General features: G+C 44.8%; 1 protein-coding gene across 1 annotated transcript in view; it reads left to right on the top strand.

The window, feature by feature from the left end:
- The window catches only part of LOC108695699 (attractin-like protein 1), a 372,498-nt gene that overhangs the window by 112,914 nt on the left and 241,849 nt on the right, over nucleotides 1–17,735 (top strand). Inside the window, exons 19-20 of the mRNA XM_041570143.1 lie at nucleotides 2,403–2,621; nucleotides 7,303–7,440. Coding sequence (XP_041426077.1) covers nucleotides 2,403–2,621; nucleotides 7,303–7,440 — 357 coding nt within the window. The remainder of the gene's footprint in view (nucleotides 1–2,402; nucleotides 2,622–7,302; nucleotides 7,441–17,735) is intronic.

Below are 17,735 nucleotides of genomic sequence, written 5' to 3' on the forward strand. Positions count from 1 at the left end.
ACCATCCAAACAAGGTGGAGGCCGACAGTTCAGAGCAGGGGGTGATACGGTAAGAAATCAATAGAGATATTTTTCTGTATCTTTGGACAAAACTTTATCTTACTCACTAGAGGGCGCTCATGCACTGAAATATGAGAGCGACACGTGCAGTTTAGGAGGCTGATATCACACTTGGAGGAGGCTGACATCATACTTGGGTTAGGCTGACATCATACAGGGAGGAGGCTGACATCACACAGGGAGGAGGCTGATATATTTGGGGTAGGCTGACATCATACAGGGAGGAGGCTGATATATTTGGGGTAGGCTGACATCATACATTGAGGGGGCCCGATATAATATTTGGGGTAGGCTGACATCACACAGGGAGGAGGCTGATATATTTGGGGTAGGCTGACATCATACATTGAGGGGGCCCGATATAATATTTGGGGTAGGCTGACATCACACAGGGAGGAGGCTGATATATTTGGGGTAGGCTGACATCATACATTGAGGGGGCCCGATATAATATTTGGGGTAGGCTGACATCACACAGGGAGGAGGCTGATATACAGGTAGAGGCTGACATTATGTGGGGAGGAGGCTGATTTTGGAAGGAAGGCAGAGGCTGAAGTTTCAGGGAATGATACCCAGTGTCGGACTGGCCCACCTGGATACCAGGAAAAGTCCCGGGGGCCCAGGTGTCTGTGAGCCCTTGTGCTGCTAAACATTTGGCCTATTTCATGATCATTCCCCCCTATTTCTATGAGAACAAAGAGGCTAAATAGATGGAATAATAGATTATATTATTATAGTATGTAAAGAATAGAGACTAGGAGAATAGAGGTTGAGTGAGGAGAAGAAGAATAATAGTACTGAAAATGGGCCCGTGGTCTGTGGTTCTTTGGTGGGCCCCTGGTCTAAGGTTTTTGGGTGGGCCCCTAATGTCCCAGTCGGACACTGATGATGCCATTAGAAATGAATCAATTTCTTGCTATGTTTGTACATGGATTTATCCTGCTCACTAGAGGGCGCTCATGTACTGGGATGTGACAGGTACATTGTATAGCGAGGACTAGAAATCCGCTCTGGTTCTTCTTTATGTTCAGTATCGGGTAGAACGTTGTTAAATCATTTTCTTCCTGGTGACCTTTTCTTGATAAACCCGGTGACACAGAATCTGCCCTTTTCCCATCCAGGCAACACATGCCCCCCCCCCCTGAAAGTGAATCCAGGGGGCTCCAGAAACCATCAATAAGGACGACAATGAGAAAATAAAGTTTAGACTCAGGGGCCAGTCCGTTCCATTTGTGCAGCAATCACAAAAAAAAAAGGTTTTGTGTTTAATTCAGTTGTCATCCGATAGCGGCTTATAAAATATATATATTTTTATTAAATAAATGTAATGGGATTTGCAGGGCGGCCGCGGCGGGGCTTCATGGGAGCCGCTTTCTCTGAAATTGTTTTTTTTTTTTTCTATCTCGCCAATGAAGAAATTCAATTTCCATAGAGCGTTATCAGGCGACGGAGGAACAGCTTCAAGTTTAAGGGCAGAGAAACAAAAGGGAAGAAAGAGACTTGGATCTTTTTATTCCAATATTCAGTATAATGCCGGACGTTAAGAGTGATATCATTTTATATTGGGTCGTTATTATAATGGGCCTGGGGATTGGGGAGTCCACAGTTACGACATTTAGTTTTGCCTTGTCCTTTAATCCGAGCGCTTCCTAATGAATTAACTATAATAACACTGATATTAAACCTATAAAGTACCCGCTGTCACATGACTCCTGGGAGTCACCTTGCCGAAATGTTCTACTCTTCAGCTTTCATTTTAAAGGGCAACTTCACCCAAAAATTGATTTTTGCATCAAATTCCTCTTTAATTTACAGCAATAATATGGCAACCTTGGCCTGATATATAGACAGCATTACAGCAGATAAATCAGTTTATTCTCACCGTTTCCCTTTATTTTATCTCCAGGTTACAGATTCTGCATCTCGGTACCTCTGTTTATTTGTTCTCCTGCTCAGGTGGCTGCTGAGAACCTCATATTGTTCACTTATTCTTAGTTTAATCCTTATTTTCACATGTCCTGCTGGGGGTCTGACACTACCCCCATTGAGTAACAGAATTATCCTATTTAGCCCCTTCTTTTAGTACCACCATTGTCCACCAGATATAATGTTCACCACTGTTTCTACTTCATTTAATAGTAAATTCTCTCTGTCTCTTACAACCCAGAACTTCATTTAATAGTAAATTCTCTCTGTCTCTTACAGCCCAGAACTTCATTTAATAGTACATTCTCTCTCTCTGTCTCTTACAGCCTAGAAATTAATTTAATAGTAAATTCTCTCTGTGTGTCTCTTACAGTCTAGAACTTCATTTAATAGTAAATTCTCTCTTTCTCTTACAGCCCAGAACTGCTCCGGGTTCCGCACTTGCGCTCAGTGTCTGGAACATCCCGGGTGCGGTTGGTGCAACGACCCCAGTAACACGGGAAAAGGCAGTTGTGTGGAGGGCTCGTCCCGGGGTCCCATGAGGCCTCTGGGGAAACACACCAGCGAGATGGTTCTAGATACTGGTTTGTGCCCACGAGAGAAGAACTACGAGTGGTCGTTCATACACTGCCCAGGTGAGAACTGGGGGTTCCGGGTGTTTTCATTGGTTGGAATTTCACTGCGGCACATTGGTCCTGTCTGCTCCAGAAATCATCAAACCAAGTTGTCTTTATTGTCTGAGCAACAAATAATAGTTGGGGAGAAGATACAGTCATTGTGAGAAGCAGATATTACTATTGGCTCTTTCTCTTGTGTTGTATAGAGGCAGCGTCTGAATGGGGTAACTGGAAACATTAGGTGCCAAAGACTGACTTTCTTATTCTCCCCCCAACTGTTTGGCCTTACTCCCCCCCCCCTCTCTCTCTCTCTACCCTTCCTTCCAGGGCCGGATTTACATAGTGGAGGCCCTAGACCGCTGTCGTTCGACGCCCCTGTCCCCTCCCCTTTATTTGCACAAATTTTTGGAGCAATGGGATTGGTGCAGGGGAATTTTAAAAAACTATAGTTTCTCCTGCGCATCCTCAGTATTTCTGAACCAATGAGGGTATGGTTGGGCAGCATGCCGCCCCCTTAAATCCTGCCGCCCTAGGCCCCGGCCTTGGTGGCCTTTCCACAAATCCGGCCTTGCTTCCTTCTATATTTCTCCTCTCCCCCATTTGTCTCTCTACTCCCTAACCCCCTTTCCCTTCTCTACTTCTGTCTCTCATCCCCTCTCCTTTCCTTCTCTCCCCCAACTGTTTGGCCTTACTCTCCCCCATCCTCCCTCTTCTCTCCCCTTCTATATTTCTCCTCTCCCCCATTTGTCTCTCTACTCCCTAACCCCCTTTCCCTTCTCTACTTCTGTCTCTCATCCCTTCTCCTTTCCTTTTCTCTCCCAACTGTTTGGCCTTACTCTCCCCCATCCTCCCTCTTCTCTCCCCTCCTATATTTCTCCTCTCCCCCATTTGTCTCTCTACTCCCTAACCCCCTTTCCCTTCTCTCCTTCTGTCTCTCATCCCCTCTCCTTTTCTCCCCCAACTGTTTGGCCTTACTCTCCCCCACCCTCCCTGTTCTCTCCCCTTCTATATTTCTCCTCTCCCCCATTTGTCTCTATACCCCCTAACCCCCTTTCCCTTCTGTCTCTCATCCCCTCTCCTTTCCTCCCCCAACTGTTTGGCCTTACTCTCCCCCATCCTCCCTCTTCTCTCCCCTTCTATATTTCTCCTCTCCCCCATTTGTCTCTCTACTCCCTAACCCCCTTTCCCTTCTCTCCTTCTGTCTCTCATCCCCTCTCCTTTCCTTTTCTCCCCCAACTGTTTGGCTTTACGCTCTACTTTAGGGCCCCTAAGCTCAAAACAAGGTTACAGATATATAGAAACATTGGGGTAACAGTTATTCAGGGAGGGTGTGTCGGGGTGCAAGTGGTATGTGAATGAGACATTCGTATCCCTGCAGTCGGGGGGGGGGATGCACTTTCGTGGGATTATTATCAGGGATCAGTAAGAGAGAGCAGGTTCCTGATTGTGTTTGTGAGAGACAAATTGCCGGCGCTGAGCTGCGGTGTTTTTAGCCGTTATTATTACTTTCCCCCATAACTTTGGAGAGGAGCGAGTAATTGTATTTTGGCTGCGCACTCCAGAAGCCTAATGTGCTTATCTCTTGTACAACACAAATATTCCCCTCGCTTATCAGATCCCGGGGAGAGAGAACACAGTCGCTGCCAAATGTTTTGTCAGGAATAATTTGAATACAGTCAAATCTCGGGGCTCGTCTAACTCCCTGCACCTGCGAATATACACCGAGCTGCCAACAACTTCACCCACTGCAAATAAAACCGTGCGGCGGCGGCGGCGGCAGATATTGGCCGTGTGCAGCGACTGCTGTTTTTATTGGATAAAGTTGTTTCTTTGTTACGTGAGAGAGGGAACGTTATTAGGGGAGAGGATAATGCAAGGCCTTGCGGTTTGTCATAGTTGTAAATATGAATAGGAAGGTGCTTATTACTCTGCATTAGACCCACCGACTGTCTATTGGGATGTTAATGCTGCTGAGTAAGGGAAAGTCTAATAGTGGAGAGACACTTAGTAACTGTGGATGAGCCCAATAGACAGTGAGCAGCATTTTCTGTATAAAAACACTGTATACAGAGGGTCAGTGTCATTAGCAAAACCATTTATTTTTTAAAAGGGTTGTTCCCCTTTAAATTAACCTTTAATATGCTGCAGAGAGTGATATTCTGAGACAATTTGTAATTGGTTTTCATTTTTCATTATTTGTGGTTTTTGAGTTATTTAGCCTTTTATTCAGCAGCTCTCCAATCTGCAGTTTCAACTGCTTGGTTGCTAGGGGTTTAATTCCCCTAGCAACCCTACATTGATTTGAATAAGAGACTGGAATATGAATAGGAGAGGCCTGAATAGAAAGAGGAGGAATAAAAAGTAACAATAACTATAAATGTGTAGCCTTACAGAGCATTTGTTTTTTTTTTAGATGGGGGTCAGTTTGAAAGTTGGAGTCAGAAGAAGAAGCCAAAATAATTTAAAAACTATAAAAAAGAAAAGGCCAATTGAAAAGTTGTTCAAAATTAGACATTCTATAAAATACTAAAAATTAACTTAAAGGTGACGCACCGCTTTATATAATTCCTAGTAGAAAGGTTTAGCTTTATAGGCTTCCTATTTATTATGACTCGGGACAGAAGTGCAAAGGGTACCAAGGGGGCAGCAGCATGTTTCCTATACAGTTATGGGACCTGTTATCCAGAATGAACGGAACTAGGGATGCGGCGAATCCGGGATTCAGTTCGTGATTCAGCCAGGATTCGGCCTTTTTCAGCAGGATTCAGATTTGGCCAAATGCTTCTGCCCAGCCAATCCGAATCCTAATTTGCATATGCAAATTAGGGGTGGGGAGGGAAAACGCGTGAATTTTTGTCACAAAACAAGGAAGTAAAAAATGTTTTCCCCTTCCCACCGATTCAGCCTAATTCAAAATAGTGGATTCGTTGAATCCCTACTGGTGACCTTTGGTTTTCCAGATAACGGATCTTTCTGTAATTTGGATCTTCATACCTTAAGTCTACTAGAAAATCATATAAACATGAAATAAAGCCAATAGGCTGGTTTTGCCTCCAATAAGGATTAATTATATCTTAGTTGGGATCAAGTACAAGCTACTGTTTTATTATTACACAGAAAAAGGAAATCATTTTCAAAACTTTGAATTATTTACCTTATAATGAAGTCTATGGGAGACGGCCTTTCCGTAATTTGGAGATAATGGGTTTCCGGATAATGGATTCCATACCTATATGTGTATATATATATATACCTCCTCGCTGAGGTTTGCTAGTTGGGTGCAAGTGAAAGTCCATCGAGATGGGAAATATGACAGGAGGGGAGTAATGACTGTACGTTGGCTCCTGTAATGATTGGCGTGTCACCCCTTCACCATCCGTCTGGGTGACAAATGAACTGGGAGTGGGAGCAGAAGAACAGACGGGATTTATCATCACATTCTCCTCATTAATCCTGCCGCCGAGTCCTGTCTGAATGTGTCGGCTGTTTGTCCTTCTGTCTGCAAAGAACTGGCTCAAAATACCAGTATGTGCATTAAAGGATAAGTAAACCTTTAAAATAAGTGAATGTAAAACTGATGAGGGGGCTATTCTAAGCACTTCTGCAATGTACATTCATTATTTATTTTCTTTTAATTCCAAAATATTAAGGGATACATGTGCTTTTAATATGAATGAATTGTGTTACAACAGCGCCACCTGCTGGTGACCACCACTCTGACCACCAGGAAGTTGTCAGGAGAAAGAAAGAGGCTGCTCCAGGGTCGGACTGGGGGCTTCGGGCCCACCGGGGCTACTGACCCAGGGCCCCACTCCGGCCCCCGCTGCCGCTCCGGCGTGCTTCATCGGGCTAGTGCGCATGCACAGATCTTCTATTCTACCGCGACCCCCGACAATGTGGGGTCGCGCCGCCAAACTAAGTAGCGGATCTGGGCCGGCGGGGCCCACAAGAGCCCAGGGCCCACCAGGTTTTTTCCTGGTGGGCCAGTCCAACACTGGGCTGCTCTGATGTTCTTCTGCTTAGGAAAGATGTGAGAGAAGTTATCCGGGGCTTCTCATTTTATTCCTAAGCAGAAGAACATCAGCCTCTTTCTTTCTCCTGACAACTTCCTTGACTACTTGCTGGTCAGACTGGTGGGAAACTGACCAGCAGGTGGCGCTGTTGTAACTAAATTCATTCATATTAACAGTACATGTATCCCTTAATATCTTGGAATTAAAAGAAAATAGATAATGAATGTGCATTGCAGAAGTGCTTAGAATATCCCCCTCATCAATTTAACATTCACTTACTTTAAAGGTTTACTTGTCCTTTAAAGGGCAAATATGATGCTGATCCCAAATCAGGTTTGGTGCTTTATTTACTCTGCCGCTGCTAAGCTTTCTTATCTCTGTGACATTTACACCAGGGAGTAGCGCTGTCATTGTAACAGTCAAAACGTTTTGTGTCTCTGCCATAAAGCAAGTCACACAGGCCCCCCCGAGGGCACAACAATGGGACTGTCATTTTTTTCCAGAAATAAATAATTCAATTTCTCCCGTAACAGAATCGCTTTTAGTTTTGATGACGGGGCCTTTTTAGATGCAGCCGGTGGTTAAGTGACGGCACAGGAATAAATAAGGGAGAGAATATGTTATGTAACGGCGAATAAAACTGCAAATGCCCTAAATTGAGTGATGGTTGTTCTCTTCCCTCCCAGCCTGCCAGTGTAACGGGCACAGCACTTGTATTAACACCAACGTGTGCGAACAGTGCAAGAACCTCACCACCGGGAAACACTGCGACAGCTGCATGCCGGGCTACTACGGCAATCCCACCAACGGGGGCGAGTGTGAAGGTAAGTAACAATCATTTACCTGTTACACAACGAAAAATAATGAAATATCAGGTAAGGTTTGTTCCGACTATAACTCTCCAACTCTATTTACGGCAGAGATGGGATTGGTGGATTAGGAACACAATTACACACAGTACTTTCTTGCCTTTTGTTCCCATCAATATTTAAAGACTCCTCGTATTGTCCCATAGCACCCCTCAATAATGACGTCGGGGTGCTGCTATTGACAAGTGAAGATTTCCAATATATATAAATATAGCACCTAAAATTGCCCTTATTAGTTCCCTTTCCTCCTGAAATTGCCTGACTGTGTGTCCTGTCACTATGATCTACACATGTACTGTATACTCTCTGCTCTCTGAGATACATCAGCTGCCCAACCCAATAATCTCCCCCATCACCTTTACTAAATTATGTTCAAAGCAATAATGTCTGAAGTCAATTTCTACTGCCTGTAAATAATGTATTTTACTATGTTTCTCCACCTGCGCCTGAAAAAAACACGAATCATAATTTTCTAAATTAAGGGAACTTGTATTTTTTCATTGGGGGGTTCAAATATTATACTTATAGGCACCATCTCTCCCTACTATACCTGCTATCCCACAGTCACACTCCCTTCCCAGAGACTATTATCCACTGTTACTATAGACACCATCTCTCCCTACTATACCTGCTATCCCACAGTCACACTCCCTTCCCAGAGACTATTATCCACTGTTACTATAGACACCATCTCTCCCTACTATACCTGCTATCCCATAGTCACACTCCCTTCCCAGAGACTATTATCCCACTGTTACTATAGACACATCTCTCCCTACTATACCTGCTATCCCACAGTCACACTCCCTTCCCAGAGACTATTATCCACTGTTACTATAGACACCATCTCTCCCTACTATACCTGCTATCCCATAGTCACACTCCCTTCCCAGAGACTATTATCCACTGTTACTATAGACACATCTCTCCCTACTATACCTGCTATCCCACAGTCACACTCCCTTCCCAGAGACTATTATCCCACTGTTACTATAGGCACCATCTCTCCCTACTATACCTGCTATCCCACAGTCACACTCCCTTCCCAGAGACTATTATCCACTGTTACTATAGACACCATCTCTCCCTACTATACCTGCTATCCCACAGTCACACTCCCTTCCCAGAGACTATTATCCACTGTTACTATAGACACCATCTCTCCCTACTATACCTGCTATCCCACAGTCACACTCCCTTCCCAGAGACTATTATCCACTGTTACTATAGACACATCTCTCCCTACTATACCTGCTATCCCACAGTCACACTCCCTTCCCAGAGACTATTATCCCACTGTTACTATAGACACATCTCTCCCTACTATACCTGCTATCCCACAGTCACACTCCCTTCCCAGAGACTATTATCCACTGTTACTATAGACACCATCTCTCCCTACTATACCTGCTATCCCACAGTCACACTCCCTTCCCAGAGACTATTATCCCACTGTTACTATAGGTACCATCTCTCCCTACTATACCTGCTATCCCACAGTCACACTCCCTTCCCAGAGACTATTATCCACTGTTATTATAGGCACCATCTCTCCCTACTATACCTGTTATCCCACAGTCACACTCCCTTCCCAGAGACTATTATCCACTGTTACTATAGGTACCATCTCTCCCTACTATACCTGCTATCCCACAGTCACACTCCCTTCCCAGAGACTATTATCCCACTGTTACTATAGGCACCATCTCTCCCTACTATACCTGCTATTCCACAGTCACACTCCCTTCCCAGAGACTATTATCCCACTGTTACTATAGGCACCATCTCTCCCTACTATACCTGCTATCCCACAGTCACACTCCCTTCCCAGAGACTATTATCCACTGTTACTATAGACACCATCTCTCCCTACTATACCTGCTATCCCACAGTCACACTCCCTTCCCAGAGACTATTATCCACTGTTACTATAGACACCATCTCTCCCTACTATACCTGCTATCCCACAGTGACACTCCCTTCCCAGAGACTATTATCCACTGTTACTATAGGCACCATCTCTCCCTACTATACCTGCTATCCCACAGTCACACTCCCTTCCCAGAGACTATTATCCACTGTTACTATAGACACCATCTCTCCCTACTATAGCTGCTATCCCACAGTCACACTCCCTTCCCAGAGACTATTATCCACTGTTACTATAGACACCATCTCTCCCTACTATACCTGCTATCCCACAGTCACACTCCCTTCCCAGAGACTATTATCCACTGTTACTATAGGCACCATCTCTCCCTACTATACCTGCTATCCCACAGTCACACTCCCTTCCCAGAGACTATTATCCACTGTTACTATAGACACCATCTCTCCCTACTATAGCTGCTATCCCACAGTCACACTCCCTTCCCAGAGACTATTATCCACTGTTACTATAGACACCATCTCTCCCTACTATACCTGCTATCCCACAGTCACACTCCCTTCCCAGAGACTATTATCCCACTGTTACTATAGACACCATCTCTCCCTACTATACCTGCTATCCCACAGTCACACTCCCTTCCCAGAGACTATTATCCACTGTTACTATAGACACATCTCTCCCTACTATACCTGCTATCCCACAGTCACACTCCCTTCCCAGAGACTATTATCCACTGTTACTATAGACACCATCTCTCCCTACTATACCTGCTATCCCACAGTCACACTCCCTTCCCAGAGACTATTATCCACTGTTACTATAGACACCATCTCTCCCTACTCAGACTTTTAGTTTGACTACTCCATGAGCCCCCCAGTAGAGTGTATGTTAATGAGACTGTGGGTGAATCTCCTGTATCCCAATGACTTGTCTAACTCCTAATTGAAATGTTATATATTGCTGTGCTCTTTTGATTTATTGTAATTCGGGGCTGGTTTGTGCTTATCAATATCTCTGAATAAGCAGCGATCTCTCAATGCTCAGTGTGACTCTTGCACGGATCAGCATGTTTCTTATTCAGAGAAGCCGTTCCAGCAATTTGTTTCTGACAACAAAGCCGTGTTTGCTGGACAGGAATTACTTCTCTATTGACGACTGTTTAACTCTCAGGGAAAGAAAACATCGGAATTTAAAGTAAAATGGACCATAAAATACAGACTCCGGAGTTTGCCTGGGCTTCAGAGCTTTACTATGTCAATAGAATAGTAATTGGGCTGTAGCTCCAGGACTGGGGGTTCCCACCTCTGATACTGGGAAAGCTGGTGGTGTTTTATGGATTTAAATTGAAAGCTCTTGTGGCAAGTTAAGGGATTTTTGATTGTTGCTTCCAACTTTCCAGTCATTATTCCAAACTCTTGCTATAAGTGACCTTCACCCTGAGTTCTTCTCAACCACTGCTTTGGGGGATTGATTACAGATATTTTTATGGTACATTGAACGATCCAGAAAAGGAAGTTCACATTTAAAGTTCAGTATTTTTGAGAATGTTGTAGATAAAAGAAATATAAACAACATTGCAGTTGGTCAAGGTAGAATGTGTTGGTCTTTAAGTCAGCATAGGTATTCTATTGTATTAATCGCATTTCAGCAGGAATAGCCTTGTACATTTGCTCATAGTCTGTACAGAGAGATCCCATAAAACTATGACAGCATAGGTATTCCCTGTACTAAGCACAATTCAGCAGGAACAGTCCCCTAAGTTTGCTCATAGTCTGTACAGAGAGATCCCATAAAACTATGGCACATAGGTATTCCCTGTACTAAGCACAATTCAGCAGGAACAGTCCCCTAAGTTTGCTCATAGTCTGTACAGAGAGATCCCATAAAACTATGACAGCATAGGTATTCCCTGTACTAAGCACAATTCAGCAGGAACAGTCCCTAAGTTTGCTCATAGTCTGTACAGAGAGATCCCATAAAACTATGGCAGCATAGGTATTCCTCTGTACTAAGCACAATTCAGCAGGAACAGTCCCCTAAGTTTGCTCATAGTCTGTACAGAGAGATCCCATAAAACTATGGCACATAGGTATTCCCTGTACTAAGCACAATTCAGCAGGAACAGTCCCCTAAGTTTGCTCATAGTCTGTACAGAGAGATCCCATAAAACTATGGCAGCATAGGTATTCCCTGTACTAAGCACAATTCAGCAGGAACAGTCCCCTAAGTTTGCTCATAGTCTGTACAGAGAGATCCCATAAAACTATGACAGCATAGGTATTCCCTGTACTAAGCACAATTCAGCAGGAACAGTCCCTAAGTTTGCTCATAGTCTGTACAGAGAGATCCCATAAAACAGGGATCCCCAACCTTTTGAACCTGTGAGCAACATTCAGGAGTAAAAGGAGTTGGGGAGCAACACAAGCATGAAAAATGTTCTTGGGGTGCGAAATAAGTGCTGTGATTGGCCATTTGGTAGCTCCTATGTGGATTGCCAACCTACATTGAGGCTCTGTTTGGCAGTACATCTGGTTTTTATACAACTAAAACTTGCCTCCAAGCCTGGAATTCAAAAATAAGCACCTGCTTTGAGACCACTGGGAGCAACATCCAAGGGGGTGGAGAGCAACAAGTTGCTCACGAGCTACTTGTTGGGGATCACTGCCATAAAACTATGACAGCATAGGTATTCCCTGTACTAAGCACAATTCAGCAGGAACAGCCCCCTATGTTTGCTCTTAGCCATAGACAAAAATGACATTTTCCCTGGGTTTATCACGTGAAAACCCATGGAGGAGATTCAATTTGAGAAGCAATTTATTTCTAAACACTTATCTCACAGATTATCACATGAAAACTCTATTGAAGTCTATGGGGAAAAAAATGGAACTGAATTTTGATAACTCCTCAACTTGAATCTCGTCCGTGACTTTTCACGTGATGATAACTTTTTCTCACTGAATTGAATCTGGCCCAATATACGATATAACACCGCTTTTATCATTCGACTGCTTCCCTTTAGCTCTAGTTGGGATCTTGCCATTCCTTTCTTCTCTAATATCATCAACTAAAAGTTGAATTTAGAAGTGAACTTCCCCTTTAAACGCACGGCTGGCTGGCGAGTGAGATTCCGGGGGATTCACTGGAGCATCAGCAGCAGACGAGGTGATTTATCCCCTGCGGTGCCGGGGGGCCCAATTCTTCTCAGAGTGGGACTTTGTGCAGAACATCTGTCGGCGGCTCCGGGAGTGATTACGGAGACGCACGGAGTGACAGAGAAGGCGTTTCACGGCCCAGCGATTCATTGCGTTATTGTCACCGCGATGTGCATTGCTAAGTGAGACAGGTGCCTGCCATTTCTGCCTGAATGGGTCGCCCACTCACAGGAGCCATTAAACACCCCCCCGTCTCAACCTCTTTCTTTTATTTGTTCTGTATTCCACGAACAAACGCTCGTCCCGGCTGAGCCAACAGAACCATCAGCTTGCCACATATCTGCCCGTTTATGGCCATCGGGAGCCATTGTGCCCTAAGATATGAATCCCGCGCGGCCTCCGCATTCTGATTTGAAACAGAAATGTCCCCTCTCAGCCAATTAGCCCCACAAAGTCTCCATGTAAAGGCGGGACATAAAGAAAACGAATTAGCTGCAGTGTTTATGCTAATTGGGCTTCATGAGTTCAGTGGGCTCAGGACAGAAATGTTAATATAGAAAATGAGTGCAGGGAAGAGGCCGATATCCCTCTCAAGTTCCAGAATGCTCGGGAAATGAGGTTTTCCGGATAACGGATCTTTCCATAATTCAGATCTCCATACCTTACGTCTACTAGAAAATCATATAAACATTAAATAAACCCAATAGGCTGGTTTTGCTTCCAATAAGGATTAATTATATCTTAGTTGGGATCAAGTACAAGCGACTGTTTTATTATTACACAGAAAAAGGAAATCGTTTTTTAAATTTTGGATTATTTGGATAAAATGGTGAGTCTATGGGAGACGGCCTTTCTGTAATTTGAAGCTTTCTGGATAACGGGTTTCCGGATAACAAATCCCATACCTGTAGATGGGTTAAGAACTGGGAGAAGTTCTAGAGCCAAACAAAGGGTCAGCTCTGCGTAAATGTTGCTAAGGGTTCATTTGCCCTTTAAGTGCTCATTTATAACGTCTTTTTTTGTTGTTGCAGAAAAATGGATTTTGCTCATTTTAATGTCAAGTGTAAGGGACAAAGAAAAGCTGAATGTGAGCGTTAGTTACAGCCGCCGTCCTGCCTGTTCTTTAATCAGATTTACAGAGCCCCGGGATTCAAGTAATGAGTCAAAATATCACTTGTTGCTGGAGGCTAATTACTATATTCATTCTGTCCCAGGCATCAGTATATACAATATATATATATATTTATCAGCATAGTGCAACTACAAACTGATGTGTGTGCTAATAAGTTGATTTCCTTCTGCCCTGTGTACTTTGCATTTGGATGGAGTATAGGGTGTAATAATATTGCTCCCCAATCTTTTTAAAGCAGTTTTTGAGCCCCCTTTGAAGTCCCCCCCCCACTTTTAGCTCATAACAAGGTTACAGATATATAGAAAAATTGGGGTGTCACCCTGCTATAATTCCAGGGGTACCCAGGGTACAAATAAACACTCACCCCAAATCTCCCCCTAACTGGCCTTCAGACTGGGCCCCCTTAGCTCATAACAAGGTTACAGATATATAGAAACATTGGGGTGTCACCCTGCTATAGTTCCAGGGGTACCCAGGGTACAAATAAACACTCACCCCAAATCTCCCCCTAACTGGCCTTCAGCCTGGGCCCCCTTAGCTCATAACAAGGTTACAGATATATAGAAACATTGGGGTGTCACCCTGCTATAGTTCCAGGGGTACCCAGGGCACAAATAAGCACTCACCCCAAATCTTCCCCTAACTGACCTTCAGACTGGGCCCCCTTAGCTCATAACAAGGTTACAGATATATAGAAACATTGGGGTGTCACCCTGCTATAGTTCCAGGGGTACCCAGGGTACAAATAAGCACTCACCCCAAATCTCCCCCTAACTGGCCTTCAGACTGGGCCCCCTTAGCTCATAACAAGGTTACAGATATATAGAAACATTGGGGTGTCACCCTGCTATAGTTCCAGGGGTACCCAGGGTACAAATAAGCACTCACCCCAAATCTCCCCCTAACTGACCTTCAGACTGGGCCCCCTTAGCTCATAACAAGGTTACAGATATATAGAAACATTGGGGTAACAGTCACCCTGCTATAGTTCCAGGGGTACCCGGGGTACAAATAAGCACTCACCCCAAATCTCCTCCTAACTGACCTTCAGACTGGGCCCCCTTAGCTCATAACAAGGTTACAGATATATAGAAAAATTGGGGTGTCACCCTGCTATAATTCCAGGGGTACCCAGGGTACAAATAAACACTCACCCCAAATCTCCCCCTAACTGACCTTCAGACTGGGCCCCCTTAGCTCATAACAAGGTTACAGGTATATAGAAACATTGGGGTGTCACCCTGCTATAGTTCCAGGGGTACCCAGGGTACAAATAAACACTCACCCCAAATCTCCCCCTAACTGGCCTTCAGCCTGGGCCCCCTTAGCTCATAACAAGGTTACAGATATATAGAAACATTGGGGTGTCACCCTGCTATAGTTCCAGGGGTACCCAGGGCACAAATAAGCACTCACCCCAAATCTTCCCCTAACTGACCTTCAGACTGGGCCCCCTTAGCTCATAACAAGGTTACAGATATATAGAAACATTGGGGTGTCACCCTGCTATAGTTCCAGGGGTACCCAGGGCACAAATAAGCACTCACCCCAAATCTTCCCCTAACTGACCTTCAGACTGGGCCCCCTTAGCTCATAACAAGGTTACAGATATATAGAAACATTGGGGTGTCACCCTGCTATAGTTCCAGGGGTACCCAGGGTACAAATAAGCACTCACCCCAAATCTCCCCCTAACTGGCCTTCAGACTGGGCCCCCTTAGCTCATAACAAGGTTACAGATATATAGAAACATTGGGGTAACAGTCACCCTGCTATAGTTCCAGGGGTACCCGGGGTACAAATAAGCACTCACCCCAAATCTCCTCCTAACTGACCTTCAGACTGGGCCCCCTTAGCTCATAACAAGGTTACAGATATATAGAAACATTGGGGTGTCACCCTGCTATAGTTCCAGGGGTACCCAGGGTACAAATAAGCACTCACCCCAAATCTCCTCCTAACTGATCTTCAGACTGGGCCCCCCTTAGCTCATAACAAGGTTACAGATATATAGAAACATTGGGGTGTCACCCTGCTATAGTTCCAGGGGTACCCAGGGTACAAATAAACATTCACCCCAAATCTCCCCCTAACTGACCTTCAGACTGGGCCCCCTTAGCTCATAACAAGGTTACAGATATATAGAAACATTGGGGTAACAGTCTGGAAATAGGCATTCTTCCCATATATCACTCTAATGGGGGAGCTCAATAATTTGGGAACTACTAAGTGTTTTGTGTCTCAGTACAGAACTTTACTATTGGATTTGGAGGGTCTGCGCCTCCTGCTTTTTCCCTGCAAAGCCGTAGATCTTGCTGTTGGGGAGGAGCAGAAATCCTGCGCTGGATGTGATGCATTAGGGATTGATTGATGCAGCCGGGATACAAACACACAAAGCATAAAATCTCACTCTGCCTCATATCGGACTCTATGGGCTGCGGCAGAAGGGGCTGTAAATTCGCTCACTACTTAGGGTTCCTCGGATCCTGTATTTCATCGCCCAGTCTCCACTCTCTTCTCTAGGGATGGAGAGGTTTTAGCCAGGGATCAGCACTTACAATGAGCCTGTTGTTCCGCAGCCAAAATGTGCAGCATTAACTCTGCACAAATGGGGGAATTTATTAGTGAGGCTTAAGGTGGCCATAGACACACAGATCCTATTGTACGAATTGAGGATTCGTAAGATTTTCGGATCGTGTGTGGCGTGTGCCGACATCTTTCGTCCGGCGGAGATCGGTCGTTTGGTCGATCGGTCAGGTTTGATTTTGACCCGACCGATCCACGGCCGAACAATCAGATTACCCCCGATATAGCCATGCCTGTTATTGGCATATCGGGGAAAGATCCGCTCGTTTGGTGATGTTGTCAAACAAGCGGATCTTTGCGTCTATGACCACCTTTAGGGATTGTCCAGTTATTCATGGTTGATAAATTAGGGGTGCCAGTGATCACAAGGGTCAAGCAGCACAGGGAAGGTTCTGTACTTTCCAATCCTATCACTCCCTAGTGAACAAAAGTTACGGGATTTGATTGAAGGAATAATGGGCCGGGGCTGTTTCCATGGTTTGGTTTCTAGTTTAGTACTGGGTATCAGTGGCATAACTATAAAGGGGCAGACCCCCAGTGGTGGGGGGCCCCGGGGAACAGGGGGCCCATGTGGGGGAGCCAGTGACGTAAAAAAGACATTAAATACTTTGTGGAACAGTTTGGGGGGCCCTTTCCTATTTCAGCACAATAATGTCCCCCGTGCACAGAGCGAGGTCCCTACAGAATGGGTTTACTGAGATGGGAAGAACCTGACCTCAACCCAACTGAACCCCTTTGGGATGAACTGAAACCCCGACTGTGAGCCTGATCCCCAACCTCACTGCCCAACCTCACTAATGCTCTTGTGTCTGAATGGAAGCAACTCCCAGTAACAACTCCCAGCAACAATGTTCAACATCTAGTGGGAACCTTCCCAGAAGCCCCAGGGCAGTTATAGCGGCAAAGCGAGGGGCAACGTCGTTATAATCTCCTTGAATAGGGAATGAAATATTGAGGGGAACAGGTGTCCCCATACTTTTGGTTATAGTGTGTACAAGTCATATTCCTGCAGAGGAGGTTATGTAGTCATGACCAGCAGTGCACAAAGTGAAGGGGGCTGTTAGGGACTAGGGATGGGCAAGTTTTTTTCGCCTTGTTTCGCCGAAAAAATGACGCCCATAGACTTGTATGGCGTTGTGCGTCAAAATAAAAAGACGCGCATCAAAAAAATATCGCAGCGGCAAATTTTTTTTTATGCCCATAGACTTTAATGGGCGTCGGCGTCATTTCACCGGCGGCAAATTTTTGGCAAAACGAATCGGGTCAAATTCGTCCCCATCCCTATTAGGGACTAGACAAATCCTAAAGCCATTTATAGGAACCTTTTGAGAGTAATTATAAAACCCTGTCCATGATTAAACCTGCTCCCATAATGCACTGGGCAAAGCATTGCTCCCAAGCTGTGGAAGGGATAACCTATAGTCTCATATGTATTGCCTAGAAGCATCGATATGGCAGCTCACAGCCACATACAGAAAGACTAGTT

Source organism: Xenopus laevis, chromosome 7L (assembly GCF_017654675.1).
Source record: "Xenopus laevis strain J_2021 chromosome 7L, Xenopus_laevis_v10.1, whole genome shotgun sequence".
Taxonomy (NCBI): Eukaryota; Metazoa; Chordata; class Amphibia; order Anura; family Pipidae; genus Xenopus; species Xenopus laevis.